The sequence below is a fragment of the Gopherus flavomarginatus genome, chromosome 1, assembly GCF_025201925.1.
Source record: "Gopherus flavomarginatus isolate rGopFla2 chromosome 1, rGopFla2.mat.asm, whole genome shotgun sequence".
Classification (NCBI taxonomy): Eukaryota; Metazoa; Chordata; order Testudines; family Testudinidae; genus Gopherus; species Gopherus flavomarginatus.
This window is the reverse complement of record NC_066617.1, coordinates 252,267,411-252,282,265: the sequence shown is the minus strand read 5'-3', so window position 1 is coordinate 252,282,265 and position 14,855 is coordinate 252,267,411. Positions and strand designations below refer to the sequence as shown.

Sequence of the window (14,855 nt, the reverse complement as noted above, 5' to 3'; positions counted from 1 at the left end):
ACTAAGGCGTTTGCCCGGTCCCTGTCTAAAGGGCCCAGAGGAACTGGCTGCTCAGCCCCAGCCTAAGAGCCAGAGCCTACTGGCCCTAGGATCCCTGCCTCTGCCTAAGAGCTGGGACCAAATGACTATCTGGGGGCTCAGCCCTATTAGACCGTCAGAACTCTAATGCCTAACGCTAATTCCCCTGATACTAGGCAGTGGTCCCGATGGTGTAAAGAGGTGGTGTGGCCTCCCTCTGACCCAGAGGGGGAGGGACTACCGCCCCACGACTAGTTTGGTAATGATACCGTGTGACCAACGATATTCTTACAGCACTCGAAAAAACAAGTGAGACTAACATAATTTAGTGATTTGGTCACTTGCAGCAAGATTAGGATTTGGTTCAATTATCTGTCTCTTGATTTGCATATGTAGAGGACAACACACACACTTGTGTAGTACCTCAAAAATTAATCTGCCAAGAATTGAAGCACGGTCTGGAGGCTCACAACCTTAGCGAGCGTCTTCTACATGTGACCACTTAAAATAAATTACCCACAGAGAGGAGAGAAGTCCAGCAAGACCTTAAATTTTCATTCTCCTTAAGCAAGAGTCACTGCCACAGCTTCACAACTGACTGCTCCTCTGCAGCTGCCACGTAATGCTGTCACCCTGAGCAATCTCCTTGTTAGGTTTTCCATTTATGGTTTATGTTCAGAGTTTCAATTCAGAATGTTAGTTTAGTTACATACATGGACTCTTTCATCTAATAAACATCAATAATGGCATTATAATGTAATCCAGAATTAGGGACAGATTTACTAGAGAACATGTAACTATTTATCAACACTGTGGGTTGTTCAAACGTTTTTATAAAAGCAGCTCTGTAACTGCAAACACACATTAGAAAGCCCAAAGATGGTTAAAATAGACTGTTACCTTAAAGGCCATAAATTTGTGGTATGGCTTTGGTGCCCATGCATAGACTTCCACAGAACTCTTCAAAGCAATTACCAAGAATTTGATTCTTTCATATTTTACTGAAATCAAACAAGAAAATAAACTCAGCAGCAACTCCAAACTTTTAACTAACTTTAGGAAACAAGACAACTATAAAGTTGCCACATAATTTTAAACGTTTGAAGGGTCCAGTTAATATCGCAATAACATTCCTACTTCTAAGTACTTTAAAGTAGGGTTTAAAAAGTAATACATATTTTTAGTCATCTGCTTCACAAGATTATTTAATCTTGTCAGTGACTCAATGAATATCCATGTCTGGAATAGTCTTGCCAGTACGCTACATACAAAACATATATGCATATACAAAACATAGATGCTGTTTACATAACAAAACGGAAAGTTAACTTTTGGGTGGGGGTCCTTTTTCACCTAAAAGCCTGGTGAAGAGTTAACGGGCAGACTTGCTTTCACAACATTGCTGTTGTGAATGCATTGTGATTAAGCTGAAGCATAAGGTACTAGAGGAAGAAGACAAGGAACTCAAATGAAGGAAGGAAGATAAAGCCAGTTTTATAAGCAAAAGTAACAACAAGTTTGCTAATGGAGCACTTTCCTTTACCTCCAAGATCTAAAATTACTGCGTTAGTAGGGGACACATTCAAGTTGGGTGGTGAATAGGGGGATAATCATCCTCATGGAAAGGTAGGAAGAGGCGTGGGAAAAAAACTGTTCCCCCAAAAATCACAAAAAGAGGCTAACTTTTCGAGTACTGGTCAATATCTGCTCTTCTTCCCTTATAATTTAGACTTCCCCTGCCAGGGCAAAATGGAAAAATTCTCCAAACTGGTAAGGAGTTAGAAAAAAAGATTCCTAGGCAAACATGGAACATTTTTCCAAGTTCACCACAAAAACAAACCAATATTTTGCTGCATCCCTAGTAAAGTCTCATTACATTCTAAGGCAGGAAAAAAAAGCTGCGTGTGTCAGACAAGGTAATATTTTCAACATGTAGCAAATCCGTGAATTCTCAAACCTCTTCTGCATTCAGATACAAGATAAAAACTGGTCCTTTGGTAGAGCTCTGTTGGCAACTACTATTCAGACTGGTTAAGATATATGGGATTGGAGAGGACCAGAAGTAGGAAGTGGCCATTCAACTAGAGCTGCAGACTCTCCATTTTCCACTTCCATCTGAGTTTGTGAAGGATAGTATCACGGTCTGTCTCAATTTCTATTTCTGCTAGCCTCTTTTGTGATACCAGTTGTGGATGGGTGATGCACAATCAGCTTGCACGTGTTTCTACTTTCCAGCTAGCCCAGGTAACAAAGGATTTGAAAGTTTCTGAAGTAGTGAGAAAGCCTTTCCCCTTACATTTCACATCCAGCCTTGATGCAAACCAACTGTACTGCAGAAAACAAGCCCACTGTTTTAATACATACTATTTTCATGCCTTCTAAATACTCTCTTTATTGCCATATGGGTCTATATTTGTTTTCTCCAGGCATGCGGTAGGGAGCTGGAGCTGTTCTTCAGAAGGAACTTTGCTTCATTTACTCAACAGGGAAGTAAAAGCAGTGAATTTTAAGTGCTAAAGACCTGACACATTTTCATCTACAAAAAGTTGTGTTTCAAGTCTCCAGTTGTATTGAGTTTGCCCCTCTGCAAAATACAGTTTTTGTCCAATCTTGTCTATCTTGAAAGAATTCTTACGGTTTTTGTACATGAATGTCATCTTATCTGTGAAAAGGAACTTTTGATGCCCTTCCGTGTCTGCCTGGGGTGCTTTCTGGAACATATCCAGTCTTAGCTACCAAAGAGTAATTTATCATCTGGGAGAGGCATAAACTGCCACAAGCTTCTCTGAGATCCCTACATACCATTTCACCCTTAAGTCTGAACCCACTGCTGCATCAAAGACACAAGGAAGACATCAATGCCAACTGTTTCGGTGCACAAAGCCACAGTGTCAGCTCCAAGACTGCACCGTTATTAGATCTGCAAACGCAACTATTTCCAGAGCTCATCATTCTTGGGAACTAAAACATACTTGTCAAAGAGGCCTCTCTACTACCTGAGAAGATTTACTGTATATTTATGGTTCACAGGACAGTTCAGTGCTAAACTATAGATGAGTGTAACAAATCACTCTTCATCTGGAAAAGAATGCTCTCCGTTTCATGTCCTTCACCATTTGAGTCCCTTTTACATAGCTGTTAACATATTGTTTAACAGGTTGCTTCAATAGGTTGCTGAAACCTTTGAGTATGGACAAAGGAGAAGTAAGTTATGAATTGCTTTTTGGATCAAGTTTTTGGTTCTGCAGTTTCTTATTGAGATATTTATTGACTACTCACTACTAGTAGATTTTTCAAATGTGTGCACAAGCCAGACTGATTGATTACAGTTCAATTGCTCAAACTGCTACTATAGACTGACCAGCATAGTCTGACAAAAGGTAAAGCTTTGAAGCAAAAAGACATGAGTTTGAAAGACAGGTTAGTTACAGTAATGAATATACCTTAAAGTGAAAACAAAGCAAAATCATTCCAGGGCAATAGTGATTCATCATCACGGCAAGATCTCATTTTGAAGCTGAGCCAGCAGAAACAGTACTAACTTACTGATGTTTTCTGGATAGTAACTCACAGCAGGTTAACAGACTTATATGTACTGTCTGCCATCCATCACAGGCTTTGGTTCAGAGGAGGTCTATAACCCAATTAATCTCAGCAATTTAAGAAGCCCTAAAAACTATCTATTTAAAGGAAAGACACTTCATCCCACAAGTGCACTTGGCTCAGTCTGAGTGTGCATTAGGAAATGTAATGAGGTAAGGGAAATCAATGAATCATCACTAACTTAAACATATATTCCTGTTACCATAAACCCCTACAAAGCTAGCATGCTTTTTTGTTGTTGTTGTTTTTACAACAATTAGCCTCTAAGAGAAAAATAAAAAATACATTCTTTTTCATTCCAGTGTAACTGGAGGTTACTGAGCTGTAAATGGAGGTTCTTCGAGATGTGTGGTCCCTCTCAGGTACACATGTGTGGTCCACACACAGGTACACATGTGCACCATGTGCCTGAGTCTGGAATTTCTTGTAAGCAGTATCCATTGGCCCACATATGCTCAATAGTTCTCCTTGTGCTCCCAACAGAGGGCATAAAGGGCAGTGTGGGCCGCCATCACTCCAATTTCCCCATTCTTACCACAGTGTAACCAATCTGCAGCAGTGAGGACAGAGGATGGGTGATGGAATACAGAAAAGGATCACACATCTCGAAGAACTTCCAGATACAGGTAAGTAACCTCTATTTCTTCTTCGTGTGACGGTCCCTATGTGTATTCCACTCGTGGGAGATTAACAAGTAATAGTCAAGCAGGTGGCAATGCCAGGACACAGAAGCGATAGCTGACTGTAGTACTGCTGTCCCCACAGCCATATCTGCAGTTGACGACGGTATCAAGGTGTAATGTCTCATAAAGATTATGCAAAGAGCTCCAGGTAGCTACTCTACAGATCTCTAGTATGGGTATGTCTCTCAGAAATGCAGCTGCCCCTTGGTGGAATGAGCCTTTTCCCCTTCCAGGATAGTGGGGAGGGGCAAGGAGGAGGATGCCAGCTAATTGGTAACCGTGAACAATACAAACCAAGGTTCATTTTGAAAGTCTCTGAGGTGATGTAAGTTGACCTCTTTATTGCTCTGCTATGGAAAAAAATAGGTGTCTTTCTAACACCCTTTGTTCTTAGCAGATAAAAGGCCGAAGCATTCCAGACAGCCAGAGAATGCAGCCTTCTTGCCTCTTCCAAGGCACATGCTTTAGGGAAAAATACATGTAAGTGGACTCCTATCAAATGTGGAAACTACTTTGGGTATGAATTTGGGGTGGGAGCGTAGCGAGACCTTTTCTTTATAGAAGGTTAGATGGTGGGCCTGCTCTAGATGTTCTCAGCTTACCAACTCTTTTGGCCAATGTTATATCTATGAGAAAGGTCATCTTCATGGGTGGCCATAGCACATATGGCCAGTGGCTCAAAGGGTGCCTTAGTGAGAGAGAACAGAACAAAACTGAGGTCCCACTGAGGTGCAAACTTCACTGCTGGTGGAAAGGATGTGAGAATTCCCTTTAAAACTTTAGTTGTGACAGGGTGTGTGAAGATTGTATGGTTATGCACTAGAGAATGGAATGCGCTGACTGTCGCTAAATGCACCCATAGGAAACTGAATGCATGACCAGAAGACTTAAAAGAAAGTAGATACTCTAAGATACCAGGGATTTCAGCAGAGTCCAGAGACAAATTGTATTTATGAGCCCAAGCGGAGAAACATTTCCAGTTAGCTGAGTAACAGCTTCTCACAGAATTTTTTCTACTTTGGTTAAGGATGGTTTGCAGCTTCTTGAAACATGAGCATTCTATCTCCAATGCCCATCAAAATACGAGGCTCTGAGTTGCACTGGCCCTGGATTGGGGTGTGTGACATTGTCCCTGTGTTATGTTCCTGGATGCTTCAACAGATCCATGTGCTGGAACTGTCTCAGCCAGTTAGGCACGATGAAGATGACTCAAGCTCTGTCTTGGCAGATCTTCCATAAATCCTGCACTATCAGAGGAATTAGAGGTAAAGCAAACCCCAGGCAACCCTTCCATGACATCAGGAGGGCATCTCTCAATGAGTCTTTGCCCAAGGCTGCTCTGGAGTAATACCAAAGAAACTTCCGTTCCTTTGTGAGGCAAAAAGGTCTGAGGCCGGCATTCCCCACTGAGCAAAGACATTGTTGAGAATCAAATTGTAAACCTCCCATTTGTGATTCACAAACAAAGTGTTTACTCAGGTAGTCTGCTAGGGATTCCTGATAAATACGTTGCTGATAGGGTTATGTGATGTTTGATGCTCCCATTCCAGAAAGTGATTGCCTCTATGCACAAAGAGAAAAATCACTTCCCTCCCCACATTTACTTGTTTATATAAAATACTGTTGTCATACTATCCGACATTATCTGAACGTGTTTGCATTGGATAAGTGCACTGGAAGGCGCTGCAGGCTGGACAGACTGCCCCGGGTTCTAGTAAGTTGATGTGCATTCTGAACTCCTGCGGGGTCCATACACGCACTCCAGCCCAAGTAGGAGGCACTGGTAACAATAGCTTGACTCGGCTGTCGGTGTGAGGAAAGGGATCCCTGCCCGAATCTTCTCCAGTTTTGTCTGCCACACAAGAGAGCCTAATACCTTGGATGGAATTGTGACCTTGTCATTCATGGTGCCCTCTGGTGAGCACACAAAGAGAAGCCAGGGTTGTACGTAACGCAGATATAGCCTGGTGAACAGTGTCACATGTGTACATGAAGCCATGTGGTCAAAGAGGAAAGGCAAGTTCTGACTGATGTCCTGGGTCTGATAACAACCTGCTCTATAAAAGTGTGCTCATTGCCTGAAACCTTTTGAGAGGTAGATATGTTCTTGCTGTAGTTGAGTCTAATGACATCCCTATGAAGTCTATACACTGTGATAGACCCAGGCCAGTTGGGTACAGCAGAATAGCAGAAGGCAGATATACTGGCCACTGGATTAACAGTTTTCTGTTCCCTGGCTGACCAGAGCAGGGGCTGCTCCAGGCTAATGAGAACACCTGACTCTAATTAACCTGCAAAGAGTCAGGTGAGGCCATTAAGTTAATGTGACCACCTGACTCTAATTAAGGCCCTGCTGATACTATAAAAAGGGCTCACTTCAGTCAGGCTGAAGACAGCCAAGGAGCCAGAGGAGAGGAAGTGCGGCTGAAGGGCTGGTTAATGAAGACACCCTCAAACCATCGGTAAGGGAGCCCTGAGGTAAGGGTGAAGAAGGGAGAAGCAGGATATCTGTGGGGAAGTGGCCCAGGGAAATGTAGCAACTCTGGGAGTGAAAGGTTGGCTGCCAACAGCGGCTACCATTAGGGTCCCTGGGCCGGAACCCGGAGTAGAAAGCGGACCCGGGTTCCCCCCAACTCACCGCTACAGGAACTTCTCCTGGGAGGGGAAGTCAGGCCCCTGTCAGGGCAGGAGGCTAAACAGGGACTGTGGGAGTTCTCTCACCAACCTCTTTGCTGGCCTATGATGAAAAGGGCTCAGTAGACTGTAACCCTGGCCTTAGAGAGAGAGAAGGGCTACGTGGAAGATCACAGTGAGCCACTGAGGCTAGCATAAACTGCCTAAAAGCGCAGGACCCACGGGAGCAAGGTCAGAGCTCCGCCACAACATCTTGTGGAGGTCAACACGGATTTTTCATGAATGATGCAGAGACTTAGGGAAGGTAAAAGGCTGAGCAGGACACGGGTTGTCCTGTAGACTGCCTCAAAAGGAACTGCTTGTGAGAGGCCAGTCATTGAGGTCTGGGAAGACTGTAAATCCTTGTCTTCTCATCCAAGCTGCAACCACTGAAAAAACATTTGTAAATACCCTGGGTGCTGTGGCCAGACCAAAGGGGAGGACTCTGAATTGGTAGTGGTTTTGGTCGAAGAGGAACCTCTTGTGGGCCACTGAGAGCTACAAACAATGTGTCCTCTTCTAGTGAGGAAATTATTGATGCTCAGGATATCCTGCGGAATTTTAGTTATGGATAAACTTGTTTAACTGACATAGATCGAGAATCAGCCTCCATCTTCCACTCTTCTTGGGGATCAAGAAGAATAGAATCCCATGCCATGGTGTTGTGCTGGAACCTTTTCTGTGGCTCCCTTGAGGAGCAGAGTGTTCATCTCCTGTCGCAAAATCTCCTCATGAGAGTGGTCCCTGAAGAGGAAGTGGGAAGGAGTTTTCAGAAACTCAATTAAGACAGCTGCCATGGACAACCTCTGATACCCATTTGTCTGTAGTTAGTGCCCACTGGTTTTTGACAAATTGAGGAAGGCAGCCTTCAAACATTTGAGGAGGGGAATGAAGAGCAAAGAATTGAGCAAAGAATTGTTCTTGACTCTTTGAGGGAGTGGAGAGACCCAATAATTGAGGGAGTGGAGAGACCCAACAATTTTCTAGTCGAATAGATTGATAGTATCAACGGGTAGATCTTGAATATACTCTGCAGCTCTCCAGCGACACCCAAGGATTGCAACCACAAAACTCTCTCCTCATGACAATGGCTGTAGCCATCCCCCTTGATGCAGTATCTCCCATGTCCACCTTGGCTTGGAGTGAAGTTCTGGCCACAAATGTGCCCTCACCTACTAAGGCCTGGAAGCACTCTCTATCCTCCTCAGGGAGCTTGTCCTTAAACTCTAGAAATTTAGCATAATTGATAAAAAAAAAAAGCCTTATAATTAGAGATTCTGAACTGAAGGGAGGTGGAAGAGAAGACCTTTCTTTCCATAAGGTTGAGTCTCTTGTGTGCCTTATCAGAGGGAGTAGCCTGTGGGTGCTGTTGCTTCAACCACTCTGTAGCCACCTGCAACAACAGGGAGTTTGAATGAGAGTGAAAGAAGAAGAGCTCTCACCACTTGGATGGGACAAAGTAGAACTTCAGTCCTTGTTGGTGTGGTAGCACAAGAAGCAAGGGTGCACCAAACCACTTTTTCTGGATCTATAATGGCTTCATTGATGGAGAGGACCACACTGTTGGGACTGGAAGGCTGCAGAATGTCTAGTAAGCTGTGCTGAGGCTCCTGAATTTCCACCAACTGGATGTACAGCTATGCAATAGGAGTGGTGAATGCAGATGGGGGACAGCAAAGATGTGTTCTGGGGAGACATATGTCTCCGATCACCCCAGAATACGAAGAGAGTCAACGGGTGGAGCTGGCAGAGCCAGAGCCTCTCTGGTCAACGTGGTTGGTGGCTCCCTCCAGAGTCACATCACTACCAGTACCCCATGGCTCCCAAAATGGACAGAAGCACCAGGAGCTGTCTATCCCACATCTTCACCATCAGAGCTGGTGTCTGAACCGTCGGACTTGTACCCTGGCAAGCCTCCTTCTCTTGTTGAGAAGATTGAATTGTGCCTAAGATCTTAGCGTCTGTGTGAACTGGCTTTTCTGACTTTGATGGGGTCAGGGAGGGATCCCTTCTTTTTGGTACAGTCTTAGACATTGATGATTTGTCCTTATGTCTACGAGAGTCCACCTTACTCTCCTGTGAAGCCTGCTCTTTAGGTTTAACAGACTTACCCTCCATTCCCAAGCTTGGAGGGGCACTGCCCACTTTTTGAGGCTGATGTATGTGGGGGGAATCTGGTGGTGATGGCTGGTGACTCAGCCCAGATCTGACTGGGGTTTCATTGTCTTCTCCATGAGGTGTTTTCTGAGTCTCAGGTCCGACCCTCAAAAGTTCGGGGGGGAAAGAGCAGCAGATGCTGCACTTGGCAGAAATGAGAACCTCATAAAAGGCAGCTTTGATGTTCATTGCTCACAGAAAAGGAGTAAGGGCAGGAAACACAGTTTTTGAATGCCAGGACCCTGGGCATAATCCCAGATTTTGGGGTGAGGGGGGTTGATTATCTTGAGATGGGGAAAAAATGCTAACTATACATGCTATATCACACTATAAAAACTACTCAAAAACCTAACTAGATACAGTTTTTATAGGAATGAGGCAGTATAAAGGATCTGAGGACACAGAACATTTCAACTCAGACCATACGCAGTAAGAAGGAACTGGAGAGGCATTGGCTTGCACCGCCCTTTATGCCCTCAGTTGGGAGCACAGGGAGAGTTACAGCACACATGCTCTTCAACTGACATCGCTTGCAAGAAATTCCAGATTCAGACACATGGGGTGCATGTGTTTCCCACATGTGGAATACAGATAGGGACCATCACTCGAAGAAGAACATGGCAAAACAAAAGTTAAGAGGAATCAGTAAATATAAACAACAACTATCTTAGTAAGACTTCTCTGTTACCTAATTTTAGCTTGACAGATTGTCACAATTCATTTGCTACTTACCAACTTTATAGTGCACACAGCCTTCCAAGTCACCCACAGTTGTCCAACCCTGTTTCTTTTCTACTTCAGGATCATTATGTAGGATTTTATTTCTTAACCAGGACAAGTAGTAAACTCGCAACTTGTTCTTCTTACCTAGTCACAAAATGGAACGTTTGTTTTAACAAGGATTTCATGCTAATCACAACAAAAAGACAAACCAAAAGACCACGAGATGAGAAACTGCTGTGAAAGCAAAGTGATCCTGCTAAGCATTTCAGTCACACTCAAGAGTTTTGAAGCCAGAAGGATCATTCAATCATCTAGTCTGACCTCCTGGGTATCACAGGCCATTAACTTTCAACCAGTTACTCCTATATTCACCCCAATAACTTGCCTCTGACTAATCTGTGTTTGACTAAATTTACATTTGTGATCAGTACCGAGTGTACAAGATTATAGCACCACCAGCACTATTTCAGAATCCTTCCAAACATTATCTCATAATAACCTCCTGATAATATTGCATGAACATAAAATGACCAACTTAAAGAAATAGTTCTGGGACTGTTTTGGTTTTGATATTTAAACAAAACTCCACTTTTTATTAGTAAGATTGTAGTTCCACAATAGCAAGCAGCAATCCTTTGTGTGTGGAGACTGAAAACAGCTATGATCTACAGCAGCTCTTATTTGTGTGACACCAGAAAAGAGAGTGGGAAGAAAGTTTTGTGGTTGAAAATCATTTACACGCATACCAGAAAATGGCAGTCATTACTGGGACCAGGTCTGAAAGAAGGTAAAAGCAAAGCCGGCTATGAAATTAGCATCTATGAGTTTCAGTACCTAGTGAGCAGCATTTTTCAACCACAATAATCATCCCTTGGTACCCAAATGTAACAGGTTTAATTAGTAAATTATTCAAACAAGGAAGAAGTTGTACCACAGAACAGTCTTAAACAGAGTCTCATTGAGTGACATTTATTTCCAACATGTATAATGTAAAAATGTTTTTAACAACAACGCTAAGACCGAGCTGCAGTGACTTATACTGAGAGCATCACGTGTTGCTAAAACACATTCTCCCTCTTGCTAAATGTTGACACAAGTTTGGTTGGCAGATTACTTGTGTCCCAAATGGTGCAACACTGCAAGCAGGACAGGAAGCAGGAGATGCTTATTTACCAGAGATGTGATCATCTAGATTTTGGGAGAAATGGCAGCTTGGACGCTTATATTATAGGGACACTTGTAACGGTCACATCTAGCCCAATTTCAAGCTAGAATGATAGAAGAAGAAAGAAACCATGCATGTGATGGGAAGAAACTAAAATAAAAATACTGACACTAATTTTAAAAAGGACATGTTACGAAATATGGAAATGGTAGCATCATTGTCAAGCTCATCAATGGCTCTTACACAATGTTCAATGAACAACTGCGGGGTTAGACAGTATTTGCATATTATCTGTGAAGAGCTGACAAGTTACTTCTTCTAGTCCTGGATTCTTCTTGCTTCCAGCTGTTTCATTGTAAAGAAGTAAGTGCAGGCCCATAAATACAGCTGGAAAGAAAGAGAAGGCAGGCTCTCTGCTTCTACTAGGAGTTCTCATGGACCACAGCTACCAGAAGAACAGTTACACACAATTAAATGTTTTCCCATTAATACCACTACTCCACATAGGCATTTGAGAGAGGGAAGTTGTGCGACTGTGATGAGACAGGAGGTTGACAGGACTCAGAATAGAGAGAGTAGTCATAGTGGGTCTCTATTATAGTCAATGGAATTGGTCCACACTCTCTCTATTATAATGTGGGTCCATATTATGAAAAAAAGGAGAACCCATGAACTACATTGTCTACCATAGTTAGGTTCCACAAGAGAAACACGCTGCAAAGAATAAAAAACATGAAGATTCTAAGTCCAAAAGCAACCATATATGCACAGACAGATCACACACTACACTGCCATAGTGTGTGTCATTACCATTTTATACATTAATTGAGATTAAGTTTAATCTTTTTTGTCATAAATTTATATTGTTGGCCATAAAAATTTGCTTTGGGCAAACAAGATATCCCAGGAACAAGCTTTTAAAATGATTTTTTGAGGGTGTTGAGGGAGAGTTTGTGACGAGATGACCAATTAACTTCACTGAGTTGAAGCATGTGAAGAGGAATTTCATTTGAAATACCATAACTTAGAACCAATATTCATTTTTAAAAGGTCTTTCTGCTTTGATCAGACCAAAACATACTGAAAAAAGTAATGAAATTAAGGGTAATGTTGTCCTTAATTTATCCCTACTATGCTTCGGTACAGCAGGGTCTACAGAAGGAGGTCATGTACCATTCAGGTTGTTGGTGTAGACCATCCCGACGACAACGCAGCTCTTTGGTACAGGATCTGTGCCCTTTGTGCTTGAGAAGTATCTACACTGCTACCTCGATATAATGCCACCGATATAATACGAATTTGGATATAATGCGGTATGGCAGTGCTGGGGGGGGGGAGGGGGCTGCACACTCCGGTGGATCAAAGCAAGTTCAACTATAACACGGTTTCACCTATAACGCGGTAAGATTTTTTGGCTCCCAAGGACAGGGTTATAGCAAGGTAGAGGTGTGGTACATTATGAGTCCTTATACTACAATATATATAAAATAATTTTAAAAGCCTTTATGTTATAAAACTGTTATTAAGGATGCAAAATTAAGTATTCAGGATTAGGGTTTGTTCACGCAGCCTTCACCTGCCACTTCATATGTATGCACGATACAGTGTCCCTGTTTGAAGTTTACTGGCTAAAGTTGCAGCAAATAGTTCAGTTACAATAGCTACCTTTCAGGGATTTCTGAGCGTTAAAAATCCATCAAGCGGAAAGTTGCCATTGGGATTCAGAGAGAAAGCTCTATTAAAAAGTGGAGTCGTATAAATGTATGTATGAATCAGCAAAAGGTCCCAAGCAGCTACATTAATAGTGTTGATTGTGAACAGCCACTTGAGCATATGGCTCATAACGTTTTACTTTTTCATATCTTTTTGAACTAACTGAGCACAGGACAGATGCTTCAGTTGGATTAGACTAAACTGGGATTAACCATTTTTGGAGAGAGGAGAGGGAATACTTAATGGCAGGCTTTACTAAGCTTGGCTCTTTTAATATTAAGAGTTCGGCCCCCTCACCTCTCTGCCAGATCCTGAACACCAAGTAAAAGGGCTAGAGTGGTGTAAAGTAGCCCCTGAGGCCCCAAATCTGACCGAGGGAAGATTCTCTCTGGCACATGCACTGTGAACAGAGCCATGAGGCTGCCTCTAGAGAATCCTTTCACAAGCCCTGGAGTAGAGACTGGAGTCAAGGCATGCAGTACTGCAGAGATCCTGGGCAGTGTCATAGCCCAGTGGGCAGCCCAGGGAGGCTGCTGGAATTTAGATGGTCCTGGGGACCTGTCTAAGTCACACTGGAGTCCTCTCCAGTCCCAGGAGCAGCCCAGATCAGGATGGTGCAACAAGTGGTTTAAAACCACTGTAACAGCCTGAACCCCCAGGCTGCAAGATCTCTTAGAGGATTAAATAGAATCTGGCAAAAGTGGGTAACATTCAACAGTCTCTTAAAGAAAAGCAGTGAAAAACATGTTTTCTTTCCCCATCATTTACTAAAATTCACCAAATAAAAACCAGTATCAAGTGATACGGATGGATTTTCCCAGTGTATGATTCTTTATTCATATCTAGCCACAAGATAAGCAAGCACAAGGAGTTTCTCAAACCAGAAATAGTTTTCAAAATGATTTTTTTTTTTTTTAATCTTTGTGGTCTATACACAAAAAGAAAGAATCACATGATAACCAGGAAACTCCTCTGCCTTCCAGTATGCATCCACTGACATATAAGGTTAGTTACATAAATGTGGCTATGCATGTACTTACACAACTGCTTAACAAAGTAAACTGATCTGACACTGTAGTCACAGACAGATTCAATTATAATTGGCATATTTCCTATGAAGCATCCACAGAAACGGAGCACCAAGAATAAAGAGAAAATTAGGAAGAGTCTTTTAGGTTTAGAGTTGTAAACTGTTCTAAAAATTGGGGAGGGGGGGGGTTTGCCAATTGCAAAAACTCTATTTTGGCCCTCGAATAAAATGATTTCTTGTGAGCATCACCATGGACTAGCAGCTGAAGTGTATGACTGGAAGTCAGGAAATTTGATTTCTGATTCTGGCCCTGTCACAGGCTTGCTGTGAGATTAAACTCAAATCATTTAATATGCAACATTTTCCTTATTTGTAATACAGGAAAATTTCAACTAGCTCCACTTATTTGCTGCAACCGTTCATTAAGCGTTTGTAAAATCCCTAGGAATGTGCTCTGTAAGGACAAGTGATTGCTTTTATTACTGCTGAATTATTTACTTTTGTTTTCAGCCATTTCTAGATGTTCATCACTGTAGTATCTGAGCATCTGATATACCTTTGCCTTCTAACAGATTATGGACCTGCAACTTGCTTTTGTCAACTTGCACCAAACTCTTTTGAGTGTCACAATAATAAAATAAAAGCATCTAAGCAATTCATTTTTCAGCCTTTCATGAAAGTCGTAAACACATCAGCTAAAGATTTACAATTTTGAAAAATAAAAACAAATTACATTTTATGTTGATGTAATTTTATTAAATTTTCCTCCTAAAATCCTCATGCAAGGCAATTCATTCAAACATGGTGGAGATGCTTTTCAAACTTTACCATCACATACGTTCAAATATTTATTTCCTGAAAAAGGTGTTTAAACATTTTGTGGACCAGTTACTTAAGTACTTACATTGCTTAAAGTGAAGTTCCTTTAAACAAATCCAAATCAAATCCCAAAGAAACAATTACATGACTAAGCCCATTAAGCCAACTGTTGGGAGAAGTTTGGTTAAAATTAAACATTTCCATTTGCTCTGAGTGATGTAGGCAAAGAGAACATCTTAAATAGGGAATGGAAAGATAGCCTGAGCTTTTC

General features: G+C 42.1%; 1 protein-coding gene across 4 annotated transcripts in view; it reads right to left on the bottom strand.

The window, feature by feature from the left end:
- The window catches only part of MAP4K4 (mitogen-activated protein kinase kinase kinase kinase 4), a 264,439-nt gene that overhangs the window by 14,308 nt on the left and 235,276 nt on the right, over window positions 1-14,855 (bottom strand). For all 4 annotated transcript variants that reach the window (XM_050923011.1, XM_050923020.1, XM_050923027.1 and 1 more), the window contains 2 exons: window positions 9,867-10,001; window positions 919-1,019 (listed from right to left, as the gene is read on the bottom strand). In XM_050923011.1, coding sequence (XP_050778968.1) covers window positions 919-1,019; window positions 9,867-10,001 — 236 coding nt within the window. The remainder of the gene's footprint in view (window positions 1-918; window positions 1,020-9,866; window positions 10,002-14,855) is intronic.